Below are 23,822 nucleotides of genomic sequence, written 5' to 3'. Positions count from 1 at the left end.
GCTCTAGGCACGCGGGCTTCAGTAGTTGTGGCACGTGGGCTCAGTAGTTGTGGCTCACGTGCTTAGTTGCTTCGTGGCATGTGGGATCTTCCCAGACCAGGGCTCGAACCCATGTCCCCTGCACTGGCAGGCGGATTGCTAACCACTGCGCCACCAGGGAAGCCCCGGGCTGGGACCATTTTTTATTGCCATTTCCCATATTGCTTACCCTAGTGCTTAGGTCAGTGTCTGGCACATAGTCTACTCACTAAATGTGAACTGCTGTTGTTAGCCATTATGAAACACTGCTTGCACTAATTATTTATTGAATGAATAAAGAATAATTACAGGTGAAACTCTGGGCTAAGGGTGTTCAGAGAATGAAGAATCACAGTTGTAAGCTAGATGGTGGGAAGGTGGGTCACCATAGTGATTTTCTATAGAGAGCGCTTACATAAAGCCTCACAGAGACAGGTTATCTCTTCAGGTGATGTTTATTGGTCAGGTACCAATACCCGTGGTTCTCTTTTGGGTTTACAGATCTACAGAAGTGGTAATTGTCCCTGCTTTAAGAAAACTCAAAATACAGAGCAAGACTATGACCTTGTGTGTCTGAAAATGTGAAGTTTCACCTTCAGTATACTTGCTTGGATTCTGGCCAGGGAGGCTTGGTTTGGTGCTTATAGAAGTAAAAAGGGTTTGCTTAGTTACGTTTTTATGACCTTATTTCTGGCCCGGGGTGGAGGTCTAAGTATGGGTTTCCCCCTGCTATCAGAAAGTAGAGCCTTCCTAGGAAACCTTTTGTAAGGTGAAACAGCCTAAAGTGAAGGAGCAATTACCTTAGAACACATCTTGCTAACAGAGGCACAAAATAAATCAGGATAAAGCACAGATGCTCACAGACACAGTTCAAAGCTATGGAGGCTTGTTGCTGTAATGCTGAGTGTAGTTACCAGCGAAGGAGCTTGACAGTGCCACTCTCATTGCTCCACTGCAAAACAGATGCTGGCTATCTTTGCTTTTCACCTTTTTTCATAAAAGCAAAAACCCTCTTCAGATTTCTTTCAGTTAGTGAAAACAGGTAGGTCTTATGTAAAAGCGAACTTTGAAAAGCAGGGGATGCCCCTGTCTGCATTTTCACATATGTCTGGGATGACTGTGTTCTGAGGACTCTTATTTAGTGAGTATAGTTGCATTAATAGTGCACAATATTGTAACAGTGTTTCCTAGCTCTTGGGCTCTTCTGTGATATTCTAATTTTTGGAGAGGGGGAGTAGATGAGATGCAGATGCCCTCAAGAGTTCCACAGCTTAAATATTGTTTTGCCCTGAAATAAAAAAGAAAAGAAAAAGCAGAGTTTGCTACTTGGGTATTTAAAACTGTTTTCTGTGATTTTGAACCTAGTTCAATGGAAAGTTAGCTAATTTGGCATGCTTTTTGCTTTCAACTTGTTTGAAATAATATTAGGTTTATAGATGAGTTGCAAATATGGTACATAGGGTTCCTATAAGGCCTTCACTCTGCTTCCTCTAACGTTAACATGGTGTATTTATCAAAACTAAGAAATTAATATTTGTACTGTACATTAGTTTACTGTAAACTTTGTTTACTTAGTAAATTTGTTTTTATTTGGAGTTTATTACTCCAGACTTTCTTTGCCCAGTCTTTCCACTAATGTCTTTTTTCTATTCCAAGATCCATCCAGGATTCCACAGTGCATTTATATTTGGCATGCTTTTAATAGTCAAAGAAGTGAGGGAAAGTACTTGTGGATGCCTTTTGAATGAAGACCTGTGAAACTGACTTTACAAAGAGCAGATTGTGTGTGGAAATGCTCAGAGAAATCTGGAGAAAAGGAAGAAAATGGAAAATAATATATTGTTACAGTGGAACATAGTGACAGACTTTGAAATAACATTTTCCATTTGTGGTGGGGAGCATTTTCTGAAGTTCTCAGATTTAGTTTGTAGAGAGTCTTATATACTCCAATTTGTGAAATATGCATAGACATGAATTGCAATTGGGTACAAGTTTTAACTATTTTAGATAAGGTGACCTGTCAGGAGCCATGTTTGGCAGCTGGTAGAAGATGCTTAACAATGACTTAACTGAGGTTTACTCTCTCTTGGAAAAGATGTCTATCTAGAGGAGGGCAGGCTAGTCCTGGTATGAAGTCATCAGGGAACCAGGCCACTTCTGTGTTTGTATTTAGCAAATGGATTCCATTTTCTTCATAGCTTCATGGTCACAAAATGGCTGCAGGAACTCTAGCTATCAGGTCTGTCAGGCAAGAAGGGGAAAGAAAAGCAGCAGCTTTCCTAGTTGAGTCAGTTCTTTCCCTTCAGCAAGCTTTCCCAGAAGCCTCCACCTGATCGCTTTTGCATGTCTCATTGGTCAGCTCTAGAAGCAAAGGAGCTGTGCCTATTGCTGCTCCAAATAAAATTGGGATACTATTGGGTTGGCCAAAAGGTTCATTCGGTTTTTTCCGTAAGTGGCTCTAGTAGTGCTTAGTTGTCCTTAACTTCATTCGAAACAATTTTGTTAGATTGTATTATGACAGCTATCATATCAGCATGTATTTAAAAAAAAAAAAACTTATCAGGACTTCCCTGGTGGCACAGTAGTTAAGAATCCACCTGCCAGTGCAGGGGACACGGGTTTGAGCCCTGGTCCCGGAAGATCCCACATGCCGTGGAGCAGCTAAGCCCGTGTGCCAGCCACAACTACTGAAGCCCGCGCGCCTAGAGCCCGTGCTCCACAACAAGAGAAGCCACTGCAATGAGAAGCCCGTGCACCTCAACGAAGAGTAGCCCCTGCTCGCTGCAACTAGAGAAAGCCCATGCACAGCAATGAAGACCCAACGTACCCATAGATAGATAGATAGATAGATAAATAAATTTTATTTAAGTAAATAAAAAATGTATCAAAATTTGTGAATTTTTGTGTAGCCACTTTAATATTGAAGATGGAAGAAAAACAATATTTTCAGCATATTATGCTTTATTATTTCAAGAAAGGTGGAAATGCAGCTGAAACGCAAAAAAAAGATTGTGCAGTGTATGGAGAAGGTGCTGTGACTGATCAAATGTGTCAAAAGTGGTTTGTGAAGTTTCCTGCTGGAGATTTCTCACTGGACAATGCTCCACAGTCGGGTAGACCAGTTGAAGTTGATAGCAATCAAATCAAGACTTTAATTGAGAACAGTCAACATCATACCACGCGGGAGATAGCTGACATACTCAAAATATCCAAATCAAGTGTTGAAAATCATTTGCACCAGCTTGGTTACGTTCGTCGCTTTGATTGGGTTCCACACAAGTTAAGTGAAAATAATCTTCTTGACTGTATTTCTGCATGCGATTCTCTACTTAAACGTAACGAAAACATTCTGTTTTTAAAACAAATTGTGACGGGCGATGAAAAGTGGATACTGTACAATAATGTGGAATGGAAGGGATCGTGGGGCAAGTGAAATGAACCACCATCAGCCACACCAAAGGCCAGTCTTCATCCAAAGAAGTGATGTTGTGTATAAGGTGGGGTTGGAAGGGAGTCCTCTATTATGAGCTCCTTCTAGAAAACCAAACGATTAATTCCAACAAGTACTGCTCCCAGTTAGACCAACTGAAAGCAGCACTCGACAAAAAGCGTCCGGAATTAGTCAACAGAAAATGCATAATCTTGCATCAGGATAACGCAAGACCTCATGTTTCTTTGATGACCAGGCAAAAACTGTTACAGCTTGGGTGGGAATTTTTGATTCATCCACCGTATTCACCAGACATTGCACCTTCAGATTTCCATTTATTTTGGTCTTTACAAAATTCTCTTAATGGAAAAAATTTCAGTTCCCTGGAAGACTGTAAAAGACACCGGGAACCTTTGCTCAAAAAGTTTTGGGAAGATGGAATTATGAAGTTGCCTGAAAAATGACAGAAGGTAGTGGAACAAAACGGTGACTATGTTGTTCAATAAAGTTCTTGGCGAGAATGAAAAATGTGTCTTTTATTTTTACTTAAAAACCGAAGGCACTTTTTGGCCAACCCATTATTAGTTAAAAAAAAAAAGGGGGAGAATGGATATGGATTAGGCACCTGTTTGTCCCTACCACAGAGAGGTAGCTGTGTGGAATGAAAGTTATATTGCTTAGGATTACTAATGGCTGTGATGAGCTACATGAAAATGCTGGGAGAAAATTCAAGTCATGGACTAGTTAAATGATGCCAACACATTTTCAGTCGTGTGTGTGTGTGTGTGTGTGTGTGTGTGTGTGTGTGTGTGTGTGTGTGTGTGTGTGTGTGTGTCCCTTCAGTTTGAGTCACTTTATGGTCACTGGTTAACCATGCTGGTCATGATAGCAGTAATGTTGCCTTTGCTTTTTACATTGCAAGTTGTTGCTCCAGAAAGGACATCAGTGGGAAAGGACATTTATTGACTTGAGACACATCCTGCCTTCTTGGCTTTCTTCCAAGTCTGTTTTATGGAGGGAATAAATAGTTGCCACTTTAATGCAGGGCCAGCTTTCTTAAGCCCTTAAACCCTTTTCTTAGCAGTCCTGCAGTAGCTCCTTGTAATCAGTACCTGAAGTCTGAATTAATGCTGATATGATAATATGTTGTATTACTCCTGCTGTTGATTTTCCCCCCAATATTTTATTATGAAAACTGTTTGGAAGTACAGAAAAGTTGAAAGAATTGTTCAGTGGACATTCATGTATATTCATACCTAGATTCTCTGCTTAATGTATTTGCTCTGTTTGCCTTATCATATAGTCATCCTGCTATCCATCCATCAATCCATCCTATGTTTTAATGCTTTTCAAAGTAAGTTACAGACATTGGTATGCTTCAACCCTAAACATTTCCTGGGTTTGATTTCATAATAAGAAGAATGCTCTCTATTTCAAGTGACAGAAACCCAACTCAAGATTAAAGTAAAAAAGGGAGTGAATGTATTGGCTTACTTGGCTGGAAGGAATAGTGGGGAGATAAGACTTGTAGGAAGACCTGTAAGAACTAGGGCCTCAGGAACTGGAACCAAGACTCTGCTATCAAAATAGTTGCCTCTATCCATAATAACCTGAAATCCACATTCTTCCTGCACTGTGACCCTAGAGGCCATTTCTCTTCTACCTCTAAAATAGGAAATCCCTGGAAAGGACTCCAGCTGACCTGGCTTGCTTCTGGGTGAGTCATGATTGGATGCTGTGGCAGAGAAGGGGCACAGTGTATGTTACCAAGGGAAATGAAAATGGAAAGCATGCTAAGTGAAGTATATACCTCAGAAAGCTTTCCATTTGTTCTCTCATGCTGGCATAATGCTGGTGTTTGACTAGGAGAGTACAAAGGAGAACTACAAATGCAAAAGTCCTAAATAAAATAATATTACAGCTAGCCCTTCATATCCACAGGTTCTTCATCCATGGATGCAACCACCCCAATCAAAAATATATTTTTTGGGCTTCCCTGGTGGCGCAGTGGTTAAGAATCCGCCGGCCAATGCAGGGGACACGGGTTCGAGCCCTGGTCCAGGAAGATCCCACATGCCGCGGAGTGACTAAGCCTATGCGCCACAGCTACTGAGCCTGCGCTCTAGAGACCATGAGCCACAACTACTAAGCCCACGTGCCACAACTACTGAAGCACGCACACCTAGAGCCCATGCTCCACAACAGGAGAGGCCACCGCAATGAGAAGCCCTCGCACCACAACGAAGAGTAGCCCCCCATTCGCCGCAACTAGAAAAAGCCCAGGCACAGCAACAGAGACCCAATGCAGCCATAAATAAATAAATAAATAAATGGGGGAAAAATATATTTTTAATTTGAGAAAGTTCCAAAAAGCAAAACTTGAATTTGCTGCACACAAGCAACTATTTATATAGCATTTACACTGTATTTACAACTGTTCACTTAGCACTTATATTAGGTATAAGTAATCTAGAGATGATTTTTTTTTTTTAATTTTCGGCTGCACTGTGTGGCATGTAGGATCTTAGTTCCCCGAACAGGGATCGAACCATGCCTCCTGCATTGGAAGCCAGAGTCTTAACCACTGGACTGCCAGGGAGGTCCCTAGAGATGATTTAAAGTGTACCAGAGGATGTGCATAGGTTATATGCAAATACTATGCCATTTTATATAAGGGACTTAAGCATCTGCAGATTTTGGTATCTGAGGGGGTCCTGGAACCAATCCTCCATGGATAACAAGGGACAACTGTATAACAATGAAAATTCTAACCACACATGGTTTAGAAGTTATGGGGAAACAGGTACTCTGTTATATTGTAGGTGAACGTTTTAAGAAGACAATTTGGCAAGATCTATCAAAGTTTTAAATGCAGATACCTCTTAACCTGGCAATGCTAGTCTCTACCTTGCAGAAACTTTAGTACTTGTGCCAAAGATGGCTATATAAGGTTGTTCAATGAAGCATTGTTTGCTATTTGCAAAAATAATAAAAATCCTGAATGTTCAATTATAGTGTCTGGTTAAATAAACACAAAAGAACATAGTACAACAGTTTTAAAAATGAGGTTGTGTTCTATTTACTAGCTTGGAAAGATCTTAAGGTACAATGTTAAGTGAAAACACGTTGCAGAGCAGTTACATATGTCGTTATTATGATTTTATGTAAAACAACTCTTTCCCCAAAAAACTCACCCAAACTATGTATTACTGAGAGATTCACATCACATTGTTCACAGCAGTTTCATAAGATAAAGTGATTCAGATTGGTATGAGGATTCACTTTGTAAAACATTCAAAGCACAAAGCATATAGAATATAAGGAGGATTATTCATGTTTTAATTGTTTAATTTGAAAATCAAAAAGCATAAATTATGGAGGAAAAACAGGCAGAAATAAAATTTTCAAATTTTCTCCTTCATTTCCAGGGAACCAGGATAATGAAACACAAACAAACAAGAAAATATATCTGGCTGTGTATACAGTAATTGTTATAAAAGCAGTGAGCAGTGAATTAACTATTATATATAAAATGGAAGATGGGGAGAACAGAGATGATTGTTTAGAATTCAGAAATATTGTATCTGAGACTAACTTTATTGTCAGGAAATCAGTGAGATATATCAGGAGAAGTTCAGAGTCAGGGTGCCTGGTCACTCAGGTCCTGGGGCTGTTAATCTTTACTCAGCCTTGTGATCTTGGGCAAACTGCTTCTCTTTGGGTCTTGTTTTTGTCTTGTCATCTGTCATGTCTAGATTTTGAGCCTGAATCCAAGGAAAGTGAGAAATACAGTATAGTATACAAGCAGCATGTTTGATATAAATAGTATTACTGGGTATATGTTGAGTCTACAGGTATTCTAAAGGAGGAACTTTGTAAAGTCGTGGGTGACCACAGGCCATCTACCCAGGATGTGCCACCTGTGCTCAGGTAGACCTGGAAGCTACAGGGCAGTGCTATTGCTGGGCTTGGTGTGTGTTTGAAAGTTTCTATCGAAAAAAAGGAAAAAAAGAGTGGGTGGTTACACAACAAACTCATAGTGGTGACCTCCGGGGATGGGGAACAGTGAAGACTTTAGTTTTATATGTCATATTCCATTTTTTTTAAATAAAAAAGGATGATAAATTAATATTTTACATAATTCAAAAAGGCACTAACATAGGTTAATTCTGGGTGCTGTAAATATGAGTGATTGTGGTTTTCTTTATACTTACCAGGTGTTTTTTTGTTTTTTGTTTTTTTTTCGGTACACGGGCCTCTCACTGTTGTGGCCTCTCCCGTTGCGGAGCACAGGCTCCGGACGCGCAGGCTCAGTGGCCATGGCTCAGGGCCTAGCCGCTCCGTGGCATGTGGGATCTTCCCAGACCGGGGCACGAACCCACGTCCCCTGCATCGGCAGGCAGACTCTCAACCACTGCGCCACCAGGGAAGCCCTACCAGGTGTTTTTTAATAGGTAAATACTTCAGTAAGTGAAAAGTTTAATGGTTCAGTGACAAATAATAGGCTATGTTCTGGTTAAAAACTAAATTTGGGAAGCAAGAAAATATTCAAAGGAAAAAAACTAAATTTAGTTCTACCCATTAGACAAGAAAATACTATGATAATGTTTTACTTTGGGAAGAGGAAGGTCTTTCTACATTTTATATGCTTTCACTTTGTTTTACTTTTCCCTTTATTTATTTCCCAAAACACTTGCAGGGAAAAAAATCCTCTTTTTGCTCCTGTCTTCAGTATTGTCTTGGCTTCCCACCGCAGTAGTTGGGGAGCTGTTTGTTTCCTGGTCACATGACCTGTTAATGCTTTTTGTCACTGGCTGATTCTAAGTTTGAAAGCCCAAGAGCTCTTGGTAACTGTGGTAGTCAGCTAGGGTTGCGCAGTGGACCAAAGGACCAACTTAATGAAATATTTGTCATGTAGAGAATGATTGCAAAATGAATCTTATATTAAACATGAGAAAGTGGGGAGGGACAGGCAACCATTTCCCAGGGAAAGAAGTTTTCTTACTTTAATCTTAGTCATCTTGCAGCTTAAATTCTGCTACTTCCAAACCCTGAGTTACTCCACATCTCCTTACCTCCAGCTCCAAATTTTTATTATGAAAATGTTTGAACAACACAGAAAAGTTGAAAACATAGTACAGTGAATACTCTATGCCCATCGCTTAGATTCACCAATTTTAACTTTTTACCTTATGTGCATTCTTTACTTTTTCTTTTCTTTTCATTCTTCTTTTCTGTTAAACGGTTTTCAATTTGTGGATATAATGACACTTTGCTCCTGAGTACTGCCTCATGCATCTGCTAAGAAAAAGGACATTCTGCTTTGTAACCACCATAATATTATCTCAGCTAAGAAAATTAATAGTCAATTTGAATATGCCCTGGATAATAGATAATAATATAATAATATATAATTATTACCTATTATACAAGGCATATTCAGATTTCCTCAGATGTCTCATAGATGTTTCCCTGGGTTTTTGTTTGTTTGTTTAAATCGAATTAAGGTTCATAAATTGCATTGTCTTATTATTCTTTAATCTCTTTTACATAAGAAGAGTTCTCCCTCTCTTCTTTCTGTTTTACATCACATTGGCTTTTAACTTAAAATTTAACTTAAAATTTTTTTAATTATGGTAAAATACACATGAAATTTACCATCTTAACTGTTGTAAGTGTACAATTTAGTGGTATTAAGTACATTCACATTGTTGTGCTACATTCACCAGTATCTATCCACAGAATTCTTCATCTTGCAAAACTGAAACTCTGGTACCTCTTAAACAGTAACTCCCCACTCGTTCCCTCTGGCCCGTGGCAACCATCTTTCTACTTTCTGTCTTTGTGAATTTGGCTGTTGTAGGTACCTCATAAAAACGGAATCATAGAATATTTGTCCTTTTGTGACTGGCTTATTTCACTTATTATAATGTCCTTAAAGTTCATCCATGTTTTAGCATATGTCAGAATTTCTGTCCTTTTTTAAGATTGAATGATATTCCATTGTATTATGTATATACCACAGTTTATCTGTGTCCATAGACATATGGGTTGCTTCTCCTTTTTGACTATTGCAAATAATGCTGCTATGAACTTGGGTGTACAGATATATCTTTGAGTCTTGCTTTCATTTCTTTGGGGTGTATACCCAGAAGTGGAATTGCTGGATCATATGGTAATTCTGTGTTTAATTTTCTGAGGATCACTGTGCTGTTTTCCACAGCAACTGCAATATTTTACATTCTCACCAACGGTGCACAAAGGTTCTGATTTCTCCTCATCCTTGCTAAACTTTATATTTTCTGCTTTTTTGATAGTAGCCATGTTAATTTGCATGGCAGTAATACCTCGTTGTGGTTTTGATTTGCATTTCCCTGATGATTAGTGATATTGAGCATCTTTTATCTTTTCATGTGCTTATTGGCCATTTATGTATCTTCTCTGGAGAAATGTCTATTCATGTTCTCTGCCCATTTTGAATTGTTTGTTGTTGTTGAGTTATAGAGGTTCTTTATGTATTCTGGATATTAGCCTCTTAATAGATATATGATTTGCAAATATTTTCTCTCATTCTGTGGGTTGTCTTTTCACTCTGTTAATTGTGTCCTTTAATGAACATAAGTTTTTAATTTTGATAAAGTCTAATTTATGTATCTTTCCATTTGTCATCTGTGCTTTTGGTGTCATTGGAAAATGACAAAAAATCATTGCCAACTCTAATGTCATGACGCTTTTCCCATATGTTTTCTTCTAAAAATTTTATAGTTTTAGGTTTACATTGAGGTCTTTATTCTGAGTTAAATTTTGTATATGGTGTAAAGTCAGAGTTTGAATCCTTTTTTTTTTTTTTTTTTAATTTGCATGTGACTATACAGTTTTCCCAAAACCATTTGTTGAAAAAAACTCTCCTTTCTCAATCCTGGTACCCTTGTCAAAAATCATTTGACCATGAGCACATTATAGTAAGTGAAATAAGCCAGTCACAAAAAGAGTTTATTACTGGGCTCTCTATTCTATTCCATTGTTCTATAATCAGTGGTCCCCAGCCTTTTTGGCACCACGGACAGGTTTCGTGGAAGACAGTTTTTCCACGGACCAGGTGTGGGGGGGATGGTTCAGGGGGTAATTAATGTGAGTGATGGGGAGCTGCAGATGACGCTTTGCTCGCTCGCCCGCCGCTCACCTCCTGCTGTGTGGTTGGGTTCCTAACAGGCTGCAGACCCTTACCGGTCCACAGCCCGGGGATTGGGGACCCCTGTTCTATATGTCTATCTTTATGCCAGTACCAAACTGTTATGGTTAGCTTTGTAATAACTTTTGAAATCAGGAAGTGTTTCCTCCAGCTTTATCCTTTTTCATTATTGTTTTGTCTATTCTGGGTTCCTTGAAATTACTATGAATTTTAGGATGGATTTTTCTGTTTCTTCAAAAAAAGTTTCTGGAGTGGAGGGGAGAGATAAATTGGAAAATTGGGATTGACACATATACACTACTATATATAAAATAGATAACTAATAAGGACCTACTGTATAGCACAGGGAACTCTACTCAATACTTTGTAATGGCCTATAAGGGAAAAGAATCTAATAAAAAGAGTGGATATGTGTATTTGTATAACAGATTCACTTTGCTGTACACCTGAAACTAACACAACATTGTAAATCAATTATGACCCAATAAAAATTTATATATATATATATATATATATAAAACTATATATATAAGTTCCTGGAATTGTGATGGAGATTATATTGAATCTGTAGATTGTTTTGTGTAGTATTGATAGCTTAACAGTATTAAGTCTTCCAGTGCATGAATGTGAATGTATTTCCATTATTGGTGTCTTCTTTAATTTACTTCAGAAATCTGTGAATGATTCAGTTTCTCTGAATCCTCACCAGCATTTCGGTATCGTCACCATTTGTTATGGATATTTTAACTTTTCTAATAGATGTGTAGTAATACCTCATTGTGGTTTTAACTTGGATTTCCCTAATGGATAATGATGTTGAACATGTTTTCATGTGCTTATGTGCCATCTCTGTATCCTCTTTGAGAAAATGTTTTTTCATGCCTTTGGCCTGTTTTCTAATTGGATTGTTTTTTTACTGTTGAGTTTGGAGAGTTTCTTATGTATGCTGCTTGGTTAGGTAAGTGATTTGCAAATATGTTCTCCCAATCTGTAGCTTGTCTTTTCATTCTCCCAACAGGTTCTTTCACAAAGCAAAGTTTAAAATTTTGCTGAAGTCTAATTTATCAAATTTTTAATGGATCATACTTTTGGTATCAAGCCTAAGAACTTCATTAAATCCTAAGCCCTGAATATTTATTCTTTTTTCTTCTAAAGATTTTATAGTTTTATATCAAAATTTTTAAATCTATGATCTATCTTAATTTTTGTGAAAGTTATAAAGTTTAGGTTGAGGTTCATGTTTTTGTCTATGGATATCCAGTTGTTTCAGCACCATTTATTGAAGAGACTATTTTTCCTCTATTGAATCACTTTCCACCCTTTGTCAAATATTAATTGGCTATATTTTTGTGGGCCTATTTCTGGCTTTCCGTTCCATTGATCTATGTGTCTGTCTGTCAGCCAGAACCACAGTCTTGATTACTTTAGCTATATAATAAGTTTTTTAAATTTTTTTGAATTTTATTTTATTTTTTTATATAGCAGGTTCTTATTAGTTACCTGTTTTATACGTGTTAGTGTATATATGTCAATCCCAATCATCCCAATTCATCCCACCACCCCCACCACCCTGCTTTCCCCCTCTTGGTGTCCATACTTTCGTCCTCTACCTCTCTGTCTCTATTTCTGCCTTGCAAACTGGTTCATCTGTACCATTTTTCTAGATTCCACATATATGCGTTAATATAAAATATTTGTTTTTCTTTTTCTGACTTGCTTCACTCTGTATGACAGTCTATAGGTCCATCCAAGTCTCTGCAAATGACCCAGTTTCATTCATTTTATGGCTGAGTAATATTCCATTGCATATATGTACCACATTTTCTTTATCCATTTATCTGTCTATGGGCATTTAGGTTGCGTCCATGACCTGGCTTTGTAAATAGTGCTGCAGTGAACATTGAGGTGCATGTGTCTTTTTGAATTATGGTTTTCTCTGGGTATATGCCCAGTAGTGGGATTGCTGGGTCTTATGATAATTCTATTTTTAGTTTTTTAAGGAATGTCCATACTGTTCTCCATAGTGGCTGTATCAATTTACATTCCCACCAACAGTGCAAGGGAGTTCCCTTTTCTCCACACCGTCTCCAGCCTTTGTTGTTTGTAGATTTTCTGATGATGCCCATTCTACCGGTGTGAGGTGATACCTCATTGTCGTTTTTTTTTTTTTTTAAGATTTTGTTTTTGTTTTTTTGATGTGTACTGTTTTTAGTCTTTGTTGAATTTTTTACAATATTGCTTCAGTTTTTATGTTTTTGGTTTTTTGCCTGCGAGGCATGTAGGATCTTAGTTTCCCAGCCAGGGATTGAACCCACATCCCCTGCATTGGAAGGCGAAGTCTTAACCACTGGACCGCCAGGGAAGTCCCCTCTTTGTAGTTTTGATTTGCATTTCTCTAATAGTGATGTTGAGCAGCTTTTCATGTGCCTCTTGGCCATCTGTATGTCTTCTTTGGAGAAATGTCTATTTAGGTCTTCTGCCCATTTTTTGATTAGGTTGTTTGTTTTTTTATTATTGAGCTGCATGAGCTTATATATATTTTGGAGATTAATCCTTTGTCTGTTGATTCATTTGCAAATATTTTCTCCCATTCTGAGGGTTGTCTTTTTGTCTTGTTTATACTTTTCTTTGCTCTGCAAAAGCTTCTAAATTTCATTAGGTCCCATTTGTTTATTTTTGTTTTTATTTCCATTATTCTAGGAGGTAGGTCAAAAAAGATCTTGCTGTGATTTATGTCAAAGAGTGTTCTTCCTATGTTTTTCTCTAAGAGTTCTATAGTGTTCGGTCTTATATTTAGGTCTTTAATCCATTTTGAGATTATTTTTGTGTATGGTGTTAGGGAGTGTTCTAATTTCATTCTTCTACATGTGGCTGTCCAGTTTTCCCAGCACCACTTTTAGAAGAGACTGTCTTTTCTCCATTGTATATCCTTGCCCTCCTTTGTCATAGATTACTTGTGTGGGTTTATCTCTGGGCTTTCTGTTCTGTTCCATTGATCTATATTTCTGTTTTTGTGCCAGTACCATATTGTCTTGACTACTGTAGCTTTGTAGTATAGTCTGAAGTCAGGGAGTCTGATTCCTCCAGCTCCTTTTTTTTCCCTCAAGATTGCTTTGGTTATTCGGGGTGACATCTTTAGGATTTTCTATATATAGTTTCATGTCACCTGCAAACAGTGACAGTTTTACTTCTTCTTTTCCAATTTGTATTCCTTTTGTTTCTTTTTCTTCTCTGATTGCTGTGGCTAGGACTTCTGAAACTATGTTGAATAATAGTGGCGAGAGTGGACATCCTTGTCTTGTTCCTGACCTTAGATGAAATGCTTTCAGTTTTTCACCACTGAGAATGATGTTTGCTGTGGGTTTGTCGTATGTGGCCTTTATTATGTTGAGGTAGGTTCTCTCTATTCCCACTTTCTGGAGAGGTATTATCATGAATGGGTGTTGAGTTTTGTCAAAAGCTTTTTCTGCATCTATTGAGATGATCATATGGTTTTTCTTCTTCAATTTGTTAATATGGTGTATCACATTGATTTGTGTATATTGAAGAATCCTTGCATCCCTGCGATAAATCCCACTTGATCATGGTGTATGATCCTTTTAATGTGTTGTTGGATTCTGCTTGTTATTATTTTTTTGAGGATTTTTGCATCTATATTCATCAGTAGTCTTGGTCTGTAATTTTCTTTTTTTGTACTATCTGTCTGGTTTTGGTATCAGGGTGATGCTGGCCTCGTAGAATGAGTTTGGGAGTGTTCCTTCCTCTGCAGTTTTTTGAAAGAGTTTGAGAAGCTCTTCTCTAAATGTTTGATAGAATTCACCTGTGAAGCCATCTGGTCCTGGACTTTTGTTTGTTGGAAGAATTTTAATCAGTTTCAACTTCATTACTTGTGATTGTTCTGTTCTTATTTTCTATGTCTTCCTGGTTCAGTCTTGGAAGGTTATACCTTTCTGAGAATTTGTCCATTTCTTCCAGGTTGTCCATTTTATTGGCATAGAGTTTCTTGTAGTCTCTTATGATGCTTTGTATTTCTGTGGTGTCCATTGTAATTTCTCCTTTTTCATTTCTAATTTTACTGATTTGAGTCCTCTCCCTTTTTTTCTTGATGAGTCTGGTTAAAGGTTTATCAATTTTGTTTATCTTCTCAAAGAACCAGCTTTTAGTTTTATTGATCTTTGCTATTGTTTTCTTTGTTTCTATTTCATTTATTTCTGCTCTGATCTTTATGATTTCTTTCCTTCTGCTAACTTTGGGTTTTGTTTGTTCTTCTTTCTCTAGTTCCTTTAGGTGTAAGGCTAGATTGTTTATTTGAGATTTTTCTTGTTTCTTGAGGTAGGCTTGTATAGCTATAAACTTCACTCTTAGAACTGCTTTTGCTGCATCCCATAGGTTTTGGATCGTCGTGTTTTCATTGTCATTTGTCTCTAGGTATTTTTTGATTTCCTCTTTGATTTCTTCAGTGATCTCTTGGTTATTTAGTAACTTATTGTTTAGCCTCCATGTGTTTGCATTTTTTACGTTTTTCTCCCTGTAATTCATTTCTAATCTCATAGTGTTGTGGTCAGAAAAGATGCTTGATATGATTGCAATTTTCTTAAATTTAGTGAGGCTTGATTTGTGACCCAAGATGTAATCTATCTTGGAGAATGTTCCGTGCACACTTGAGAAGAAAGTGTAATCTGCTGGTTTTGGATGGAATGTCCTATAAATATCAATTAAATCTATCTGGTCTATTGTGTCATTTAAAGCTTCTGTTTCCTTATTTATTTTCATTTTGTATGATCTGTCCATTGGTGTAAGTGAGGTGTTAAAGTCCCCCACTATTATTGTGTTACTGTCGATTTCCTCTTTTATAGCTGTTAGCATTTGCCATACGTATTGAGGTGCTCCTATGTTGAGGGCATATATATTTATAATTGTTATATATTCTTCTTGGATTGATCCCTTGATCAGTATGTAGTGTGCTTCTTTGTCTTTTGTAACATTCTTTATTTTAAAGTCTATTTTATCTGATAGAGTATTGCTACTCCAGCTTTCTTTTGATTTTTTTCTTTCTTTTTCCATCCCCTCACTTTCAGTCTGTATGTGTCCTTAGGTCTGAAGTGGGTTACTTTTAGACAGCATATATATGGGTCTTGTTTTTATATCCATTCAGAGAGCTTGTGTCTTTTGGCTGGAGCATTTAATCCATTCACCTTTAAGGTAATTATCAGTATGTATGTTCCTGTTACCATTTTCTTAATTGTTTTTTTTCATTTGTTTGTTTTGTTTTTTTTGCGGTACGCGGGCCTCTCACTGTCGTGGCCTCTCCCTTTGTGGAGCACAGGCTCCGGACGCGCAGGCTCAGCAGCCATGGCCCACGGGCCCAGCCGCTCCGCGGCATGTGGGATCTTCCCAGACCAGGGCACGAACCCGTGTCCCCTGCATCGGCAGGCGGACTCTCAACCACTGCGCCACTAGGGAAGCCCTTGGGTTTGTTTTTGTAGGTCCTTTTCTTCTCTTGTGTTTCCCACTTAGAGAAGTTCCTTTAGCATTTGTTGTAGAGCTGGTTTGGTGGTGCTGAATTCTCTTAGCTTTTCTTGTCTGTAAATCTTTTGATTTCTCCATCGAAGCTGAATGAGATCCTTTCTGGGTAGAGTAATCTTGGTTGTAGTTTCTTCCCTTTCATCACTTTAAATACATCATGCCACTCCCTTCTGGCTTGTAGAATTTCTGCTGAGAAATCAGCTATTAACCTTATGGGAGTTCCCTTGTATGTTATTTGTTGTTTTTCCCTTGTTGCTTTTAATAATTTTTCTTTGTCTTTAATTTTTGCCAATTTGGTTACTATGTGTCTCGGTGTGTTTCTCCTTGGGTTTAGCCTGCCTGGGACTCTCTGCGCTTCCTGGACTTGGGTGGCTATTTCCTTTCCCGTGTTAGGGAAGTTTTCGACTATAATCTCTTCAGATATTTTCTTGGGTCCTTTCTGTTTTCCTTCTGGGACCCCTATAATGTGTATGTTGGTGCGTTTAATGTTGTCCCAGAGGTCTCTTAGGCTGTCTTCATTTCTTTTCATTCTTTTTTCTTTATTCTGTTCTGCAGCAGTGAATTCCACCATTCTGTCTTCCAGGTCGCTCATCCGTTCTTCTCCCTCAGTTATTTTGCTATTGATTCCTTCTAGTGTATTTTTCATTTCATTTATTGTATTGTTCTCCTCTGTTTGTTTGTTCTTTAATTCTTCTAGGTGTTTTTTTCTTTCATTCTTCTAGGTCTTTGTTAAACATTTCTTGCATCTTCTCAATCTTTGCCTCCATTCTTTTTCAAGGTCCTGGATCATCTTCACTGTTATTATTCTGAATTCTTTTTCTGGAAGGTTGCCTGTCTCCACTTCATTTAGTTGTGTTCCTGGGGTTTTATCTTGTTCCTTCATCTGGTACCTAGCCCTCTGCCTTTTCACTTTGTCTGTCTTTCTGTGAATGTGTTTTTTGTTCCACAGGCTGCAGGATTGTAGGTTTTCTTGCTTCTGTTGTCTGCCTTCTGGTAGATGAGGCTATCTAAGAGGCTTGTGCAAATTTTCTGATGGGAGGGACTGGTGGTGGGTAGAGCTGGGTGTTGCTTTGGTGGGCAGAGCTCAGTAAAACTTTCATCTGTTTGTCTGCTGATGGGTGGGGCGGGGTTCCCTCCCTGTTGGTTGTTTGGCCTGAGGCGACCGAGCACTGGAGACTACAGGCTCTTTGGCGGGGCTAATGTTAGATTCCGGGGGTGGGGGGGGGGCTCATGCCAAGGATTACTTCCCAGAACTTCTGCTGCCAGTGTCCTTGTCCCACCAGTGAGCCACAGCCATCCCCCACCTCTTCAGGAGACCCTCCAAGAATAGCAGGTGGGTCTGGTTCAGCCTCCTATGGGGTCACTGCTCCTTCCCTCTGAGCCCTGACACACACACTACTTTGTATGTGCCCTTCAAGAGTGGAGTCTCTGTTTCCCCCAGTCCTGTCAATATCCTGCAAACAAATCCCATTAGCCGTCAAAATCTGAATCTCTGGGAATTCCTCCTTCCTTTGCCAGACCCCCAGGTTGGGAAGCCTGACGTGGTACTCAGAAACTTCATTCCAGTGAGTGGACTTCTGTGGTACAATTGTTCTCCAGTTTGTGAGTCACCCACCCAGCAGTTATGGGATTTGATTTTATTGTGATTGTGCCCGTCCTGCTGTCTCATTATGGCTTCTCCTTTGTCTTTGGTTTTGGGGTATCTTTTTTGGTGAGTTCAAGTGTCTTCCTGTCGATGACTGTTCAGCAGTTAGTTGTGATTCCAGTGCTCTCGCAAGATGGAGTGAGTGCATGTCCTTTTACTCCACCATCTTGAACCTGCCTCTCTAATAAGTCTTGACATCAGGTAGAGTGATTCCTCCCACTTTATTCATTTTCAGAAAAGTTTTAGCTATTTTAGAATGTTCCTTTGCCATTCCATGTAAGTTTTAGAGTAATCTTTTCTGTATCTACAAAAAAGCTTGCTGCGATTATGATAGGAATTGTGTTAAACTTGTACATTAATTTAAGGAGAATTGACATCTATATTATGTTGAGTCTTCCAGTCTGTAAATAAAATATGTCTCTCCACTTACTTATATCTTTTTTGGTTTCCTTTATCAGTGTTTTGTAGTTTTTAGCTTGTAAGTCCTGTGCATGTTTTGTTAGATTTATATTTAAATGATACTGTATTTTTAATTTTGGTTTCTGTGTGTTCATTTATACAGTTGGTTTTTATATGTTGATCTTGTGACTTTGTTGAATTCACTTATTAGTTCTCAGATTTTGTTTTTTGTAGATTCTGTGAGATTCCCTGCATAGGTCATTATGTCATCTGCAAATAGCAATAGTTTTATGTCTTCCTTTTCTATCTTTATGCCTTTTATTTCCTTTTTTTTTTTTTGCCTTATCGCATTGGCTAGAACTTCCAGTATTATGTTGAATCGGAGTAATGAGAGCAGACATATTTTTCTTGTTCCTCATTTAGTTCTTTCACCATTAAGTATATTCCAAACTTTGCTTTGGAGGTTTTTTGTAGATGTTCTTTATCAAGTTGAGGAAACTCTATTTCTAGTTTTCTAAGTGTTTTTATTATGAATGGGTGTTGAATTCTGTTAGATGATTTTTCTGCATCAATTATATGGTTGTGTGATTTTTTTTTTTCTTCTTTAGCCTATTAGATTGTGGATTATATTGATTGATTTACCAGTAGTGAAACAGCCTTGCATCCATCTTGGTCATGGTGTACAATTCTTTTTGTATGTTTTTGAATTCTATTTGCTAATATTTTATTGAGGATTTTTATATCTATATTCATGGTAGATATTGATCTGTAGGTTTCTATTTTTTGGTGCTATCTTTGGTTTCGGTATTAGGTGGAAGATTGTGAACATCTTGAGGGAAGACAGTGATAATGACCACTAAGTCATGGACTTGGGGTATGGGAACATCAGAAAGAATCCAGGCAGGGAAAGAGAATCCAAGGAAGGGAAGTGGTGTTGTTTGGCTGGATACACTATTGCTCGGGTGAGTGTAGGGCAGTGTACCGGAACAGAGGGGTGAGGATGAAATCTGATTGTTATGGATGGAACAGTTACTGTAGTTGGTTTATGGAGGATCTTAGATAATAATGATGTGGTAGGGCTGGGAATATGTTGACTGTAGGGAAAAAAATTAATATAGGAGTGTTAGGGAATGAATACTGGAGACAGATCTTGGACCTGAAGGTGATGTGGACAGACCTTATGGAAAGATCAGTCTCAAGCAGGAAAGTGACCAGCTCTCTCTCGGACTTCTGGGAAGGAGGAGGGATTGATATGGAAAGCATGGGGTCCTTAGAAGTGATATTAACATCTGGTCATGTCTCTCCTTATGCTTTGTTTGGGAGGAAGGGCATATGCCTAAAACCAATGGAATCAGAGATCTGCACAGAAATGGGAGCAAGTACCATCTACTGACACTCTCTGTGGGGGTAGTTATGATGATACATCAGAGCTTCCTTTAGGTCCTTAGGCCAGTTTTTAGTTTTCATCTGTTTGTTATTTGTTTCGTTTTTAACAGACCAATGATGACCACAGTTAGCACAGGTAAGTGTAGAAACTCTTCTTTGATTAAACTTCAAAATTGAGAAGTCATTGGAAGTCCTTCTGGTCAGCTGCTCAGTTCTAGTCCTGTCCAGCATTCATCATGAGAGGGCCTTTGGCTCCATCCTTTGTTGAGCCAGAGAGCCACTGACCATCAGTTTGTAATCAGCAGTTCAGACTTAGTCTTCAGACCACTTCTGCCTAATCTCTTCCAAAAAATAGAAGAAAAAAGAATACTCCCTAATTTCTTGTTATGATTCTGATACCAAAGTCAGATAAGGACCAGTTTCCATCCCTAGCAGTCGTTCCCTTCCTCATGCCTTCATATGCTGGCACTCAGGAAGCTGATTTCTGTTCTTATTGCAGCTGCAGTCGACTCCGCCAGGTTCAGAGCATCCTGACCCAGAGCAGCAAGTCTCAACCCGATGGAATCCTCTGCATCCTAGGTCAGTGCTTTTAACAAGGTGGGACTCAGGGCTGGGACAACTTGGCTTCTGTTCACAGGAAGATATTAATAATAGTATCATCACTGTGAGATAAGCTGTGAGTTAGTATTCTTCTCCCAGCTTTTGTTCCCCTGAGATCTGTTGCTGTTTTAATGAGGTCAGGTGAGATATCAGTGAGATAGGGAGCCTGTACCACAGAGCAGGCACTTTGTACATGTTACCTCATTTCTCCTCACAGCAACCTTACAAGAAGCAGTGTTGTCCCTTTTTTACAGAGGAGGAAACTGAGACTCTGGGAGATCAAACAGACTTGCTCAGGGCCATGGAGTGGCAGAATTCGGCATTTATTTGTTCTTTAACACTGTTTTTATTATGAAAACACATCATATAATTTAAAAATTAAGACATTACACAAATAATAATGAACAAAATTTTCTAATCATCCCAGTTACCCGGTCCCACTCCTCAGAGATAATATCAACCATATTTTTTTTAACATAAAAGGAAACATTTTATGTATATTGTTGTTAATCTAATTGAAAATTTTTCACTTGATAAGTATATCTTGGAGATTTTCCTATGTCAGGTCAATCTCCTTCTTTATCTCACTTTCATTTACATTCACAGTATTGAGTCATAAAACTTGCTTAGGTCAGGTGTTTGTCTGTCAATCACCCAATTTCCTTCCCAGAAGCGAACCACTTTCTTGTTTGTCCTTCCTCAGATAGTCTATGCATAATTTTATTTTTTCACTTAATAGCACTTGCATTTAAACTTACGATAGGCAGTGGGCAGAGTGGTTAAAAACGTGCACTCTGGAGCCAGGCAGGTTTTGGGTTTGAATCTTGGCTTCATCACTCACTTAGCTAAGAGACATAGTTTATGGTGGCCCTAGAATTCCAGTCAAATGCTGAAACAACACTCACTGGATTCTCTTTCCAGCTGCAGCCATCAAGGTTGTGGGGGCTGTCTTTGCCATGAATTTACTTATGAATAAAATCACCTGTTTGTTACTGTTATTTCTGTTAGTTAAGGCTCAGCCTAGTAAATATAGGCAGCATAAAATCATGTGGGCTACTTGAATATAGAATACTAAAGGATCGAGAAAAAAGTCTACTTATAAAAATATCACGAGACTCTATATATATATTTATATATATATACACACATATTTATATATATTTTTTCAATGAAAACACAAATGTTGCAGAAATTGATGTTTGAAGTTGGGTGTGAAGATTGAGGTAAAAACTTAATAAACCTTCAGGACAGGGACTTCCCTGGCGGTCCAGCGGTTAAGACTATGTGCTTCTGATGCAGGGGCTGTGGGTTCGATCCCTAGTCAGGGAACTAGGATCCCACATGCTGCGTGGTGCAGCCAAAAAAAACCTTCAGGACAAACAGCTGTATGTGAATGTGAAGCAAGAAATCAATGAGGCACTTGTGTGTTTTTTTTTTTTTTTTTAACATCTTTATTGGGGTATAATTGCTTTACAATGATGTGTTAGTTTCTGCTTTATAACCACTTGTGTGTTTTTAAACAGCTTCTGGGGTTTAGTGAATTCTGCTTTTTTGAGTAATTAGAGTTATCATAGCATCTCATGGTTGGTTGTTTGGTTGGTTTAATCTGTCCTCTAGCCTCTACAGTATCCTTCTGAGCAACTCTGACTCAACTCCTTCCACTTTGGCATTTTTCATTTAGTTATTAGGGTGTAGGAGATGTTCTCACTGAATTTCTGCTAACCTTTTTTTTAAAACAGCTTTATGGTGGTATAATTCATGTATAGTAAACTGCACATATTTCAAGTGTACAATGTGATAAGTTTTGACATATGTGAAATCCCTCTTTTGGGATTTTTCGTATGTTTTTCTCATGCTTAGACTGGGGTTATGGATTTTGGAGTGCAAGACCAATGAAGCAACATGCCATTTTCATCACATATCAAGGATACATACTAACAAGACTTTTCACTGTTTATATTGACTTTGATCACTTGGCTAAGATAATATTTGTCAGGTTCTGCATTGTAAAGTACTCTCCCCACCCCTCCTTCCATATTGTCCTCTTTGGAAGGAAGTCACTATGAGCCCACACTTAAGGAGCAGGGATTATGCTCCATTGCCTTGAGGAGGGTAGTGTCTACATAAATTATTTGAAATTCTTCTGCATGGGATATTTGTCTCTTCTCCCCCATTTATTTATTTATTCAATCGTTTGTTTGTATGTCTTCATGGAGATTTATTTTATACTTTGAGTTAAAATCCAGTACTACTTCATTTATACCTTAGGTTATAACCTACTACTACTTCAGATTGTTCCAGCCTTGGCCGTTTGGGGCTCTTTCAGTTGGTTCCTACATCCCTCCCTTTGATATATCTCCATAAAAGTTTTAGTTTATTTAGTACTTCTGTACTTTCTGACACTATAAGATGCTTCAGTCTTATTTTGTATATTACCTGCTTCAGTCCTAGAATCAGCTATTTCTCTAAGAAGCCCTGATTTCTTTTATTGGAGAATGGTATTAGAAACCAAGATCTGGGCACTGGGTATGCTCTTTGCTACTGGGATGTCATTGCTTTTAGGCCCTCTCAGCTGACAAAGTAAGGAAATATATGTGTGTACCTTAAGTGGTGTATATATACACATCTGTAAATGTTATATAACTGTCTCTACTGTATTAAGCTAAACGTGAATTCATATTAGTGTTTCTAGCTCTAACCCATTACTACATGGATCATTCTAGCCTCCTTCTCTTGCTTATCTGTAAACTTCCACTCCACCAGTGAGAAACTTGGCACCTACCGTCTACCATCCATTTACTTGTTTAATTCCAGTATGCATGTTTAGCAGTATCAGATTTGTAGCCCAAAATTCCCCCATGGGAAACAACTTTATTAACTAAAGTGGTTACATATAGTATCTTTTACCTTTAATTTTACATGGTCAGTCTTTTTAATGTTAGCATTTTTTGTGGCAGTTTATGTAGCTGGAATCCTTAGAAGAGGACATGCTGCCCAGTCCACTGGTTATTTTTAACTCTGTAGCCCTTTCTACTTCAGGCCTTATGTAGGCCAGGTAATTTCTGCTTTTGAATCTTTTTCATCTCTTTCTTCACTAAAGTGTTGGATGGCATAAAAGAGGGTGTGCTGCTTTGATCTTGCTCAGAAAGAAGTCTTCCCATATTTGAAGTCCCCTGCCACAGGTGGTCTCTAAGCCTCTCTGGTCTGAATGCCCATTACTTTTCACTGGTCTGAATAACAACTGACAGTCCTGTTTCCCAGGCTCCAGCCATATTTCCATTCTTGGAGCTTCTTCTGCCCCAGCCCCTTCCTTTTAGCCTCACGTAGCCAGCTGCCTCCTGCCCTTGACATGTCCCTCTTGTCCAGAGTCATAGCTCTGGGCCTTCACAGATATCCAGGAACCAGGTAGTATATGTGCCTGTGGCATTGAAAGGCAGTTGTGAAGGCAGTATTTAATTTCCTTTTTATTAGTCTCTGACCCAGCCCTACTAGACTGTAAGCTTTGTGAAGACCATCTGTAGGCATGTTTACTACATGCTTCAGCACCCAGCAGAGTGCTAGGCCTTGGGCCTGATAAATATTTGTGAAATGATGGATGTCTGAGGTTTCATTCACTTGTCCTCTTT

General features: G+C 38.5%; 1 protein-coding gene across 4 annotated transcripts in view; it reads left to right on the top strand.

The window, feature by feature from the left end:
• Positions 1-23,822, top strand: part of DNAAF9 (dynein axonemal assembly factor 9) — a 149,837-nt gene that overhangs the window by 5,583 nt on the left and 120,432 nt on the right. For all 4 annotated transcript variants that reach the window (XM_027078796.1, XM_027078798.1, XM_027078797.1 and 1 more), the window contains exon 2: positions 20,096-20,175. In XM_027078796.1, the coding sequence (XP_026934597.1) occupies positions 20,096-20,175 (80 nt within the window). The remainder of the gene's footprint in view (positions 1-20,095; positions 20,176-23,822) is intronic.

This window comes from Aethalodelphis obliquidens, unplaced genomic scaffold, assembly GCF_003676395.1.
Source record: "Aethalodelphis obliquidens isolate GAN/ISIS:26980383/991018 unplaced genomic scaffold, ASM367639v1 scaffold42, whole genome shotgun sequence".
NCBI classification, from domain to species: Eukaryota; Metazoa; Chordata; class Mammalia; order Artiodactyla; family Delphinidae; genus Aethalodelphis; species Aethalodelphis obliquidens.
This window is presented reverse-complemented; position numbering and strand designations above follow the sequence as displayed.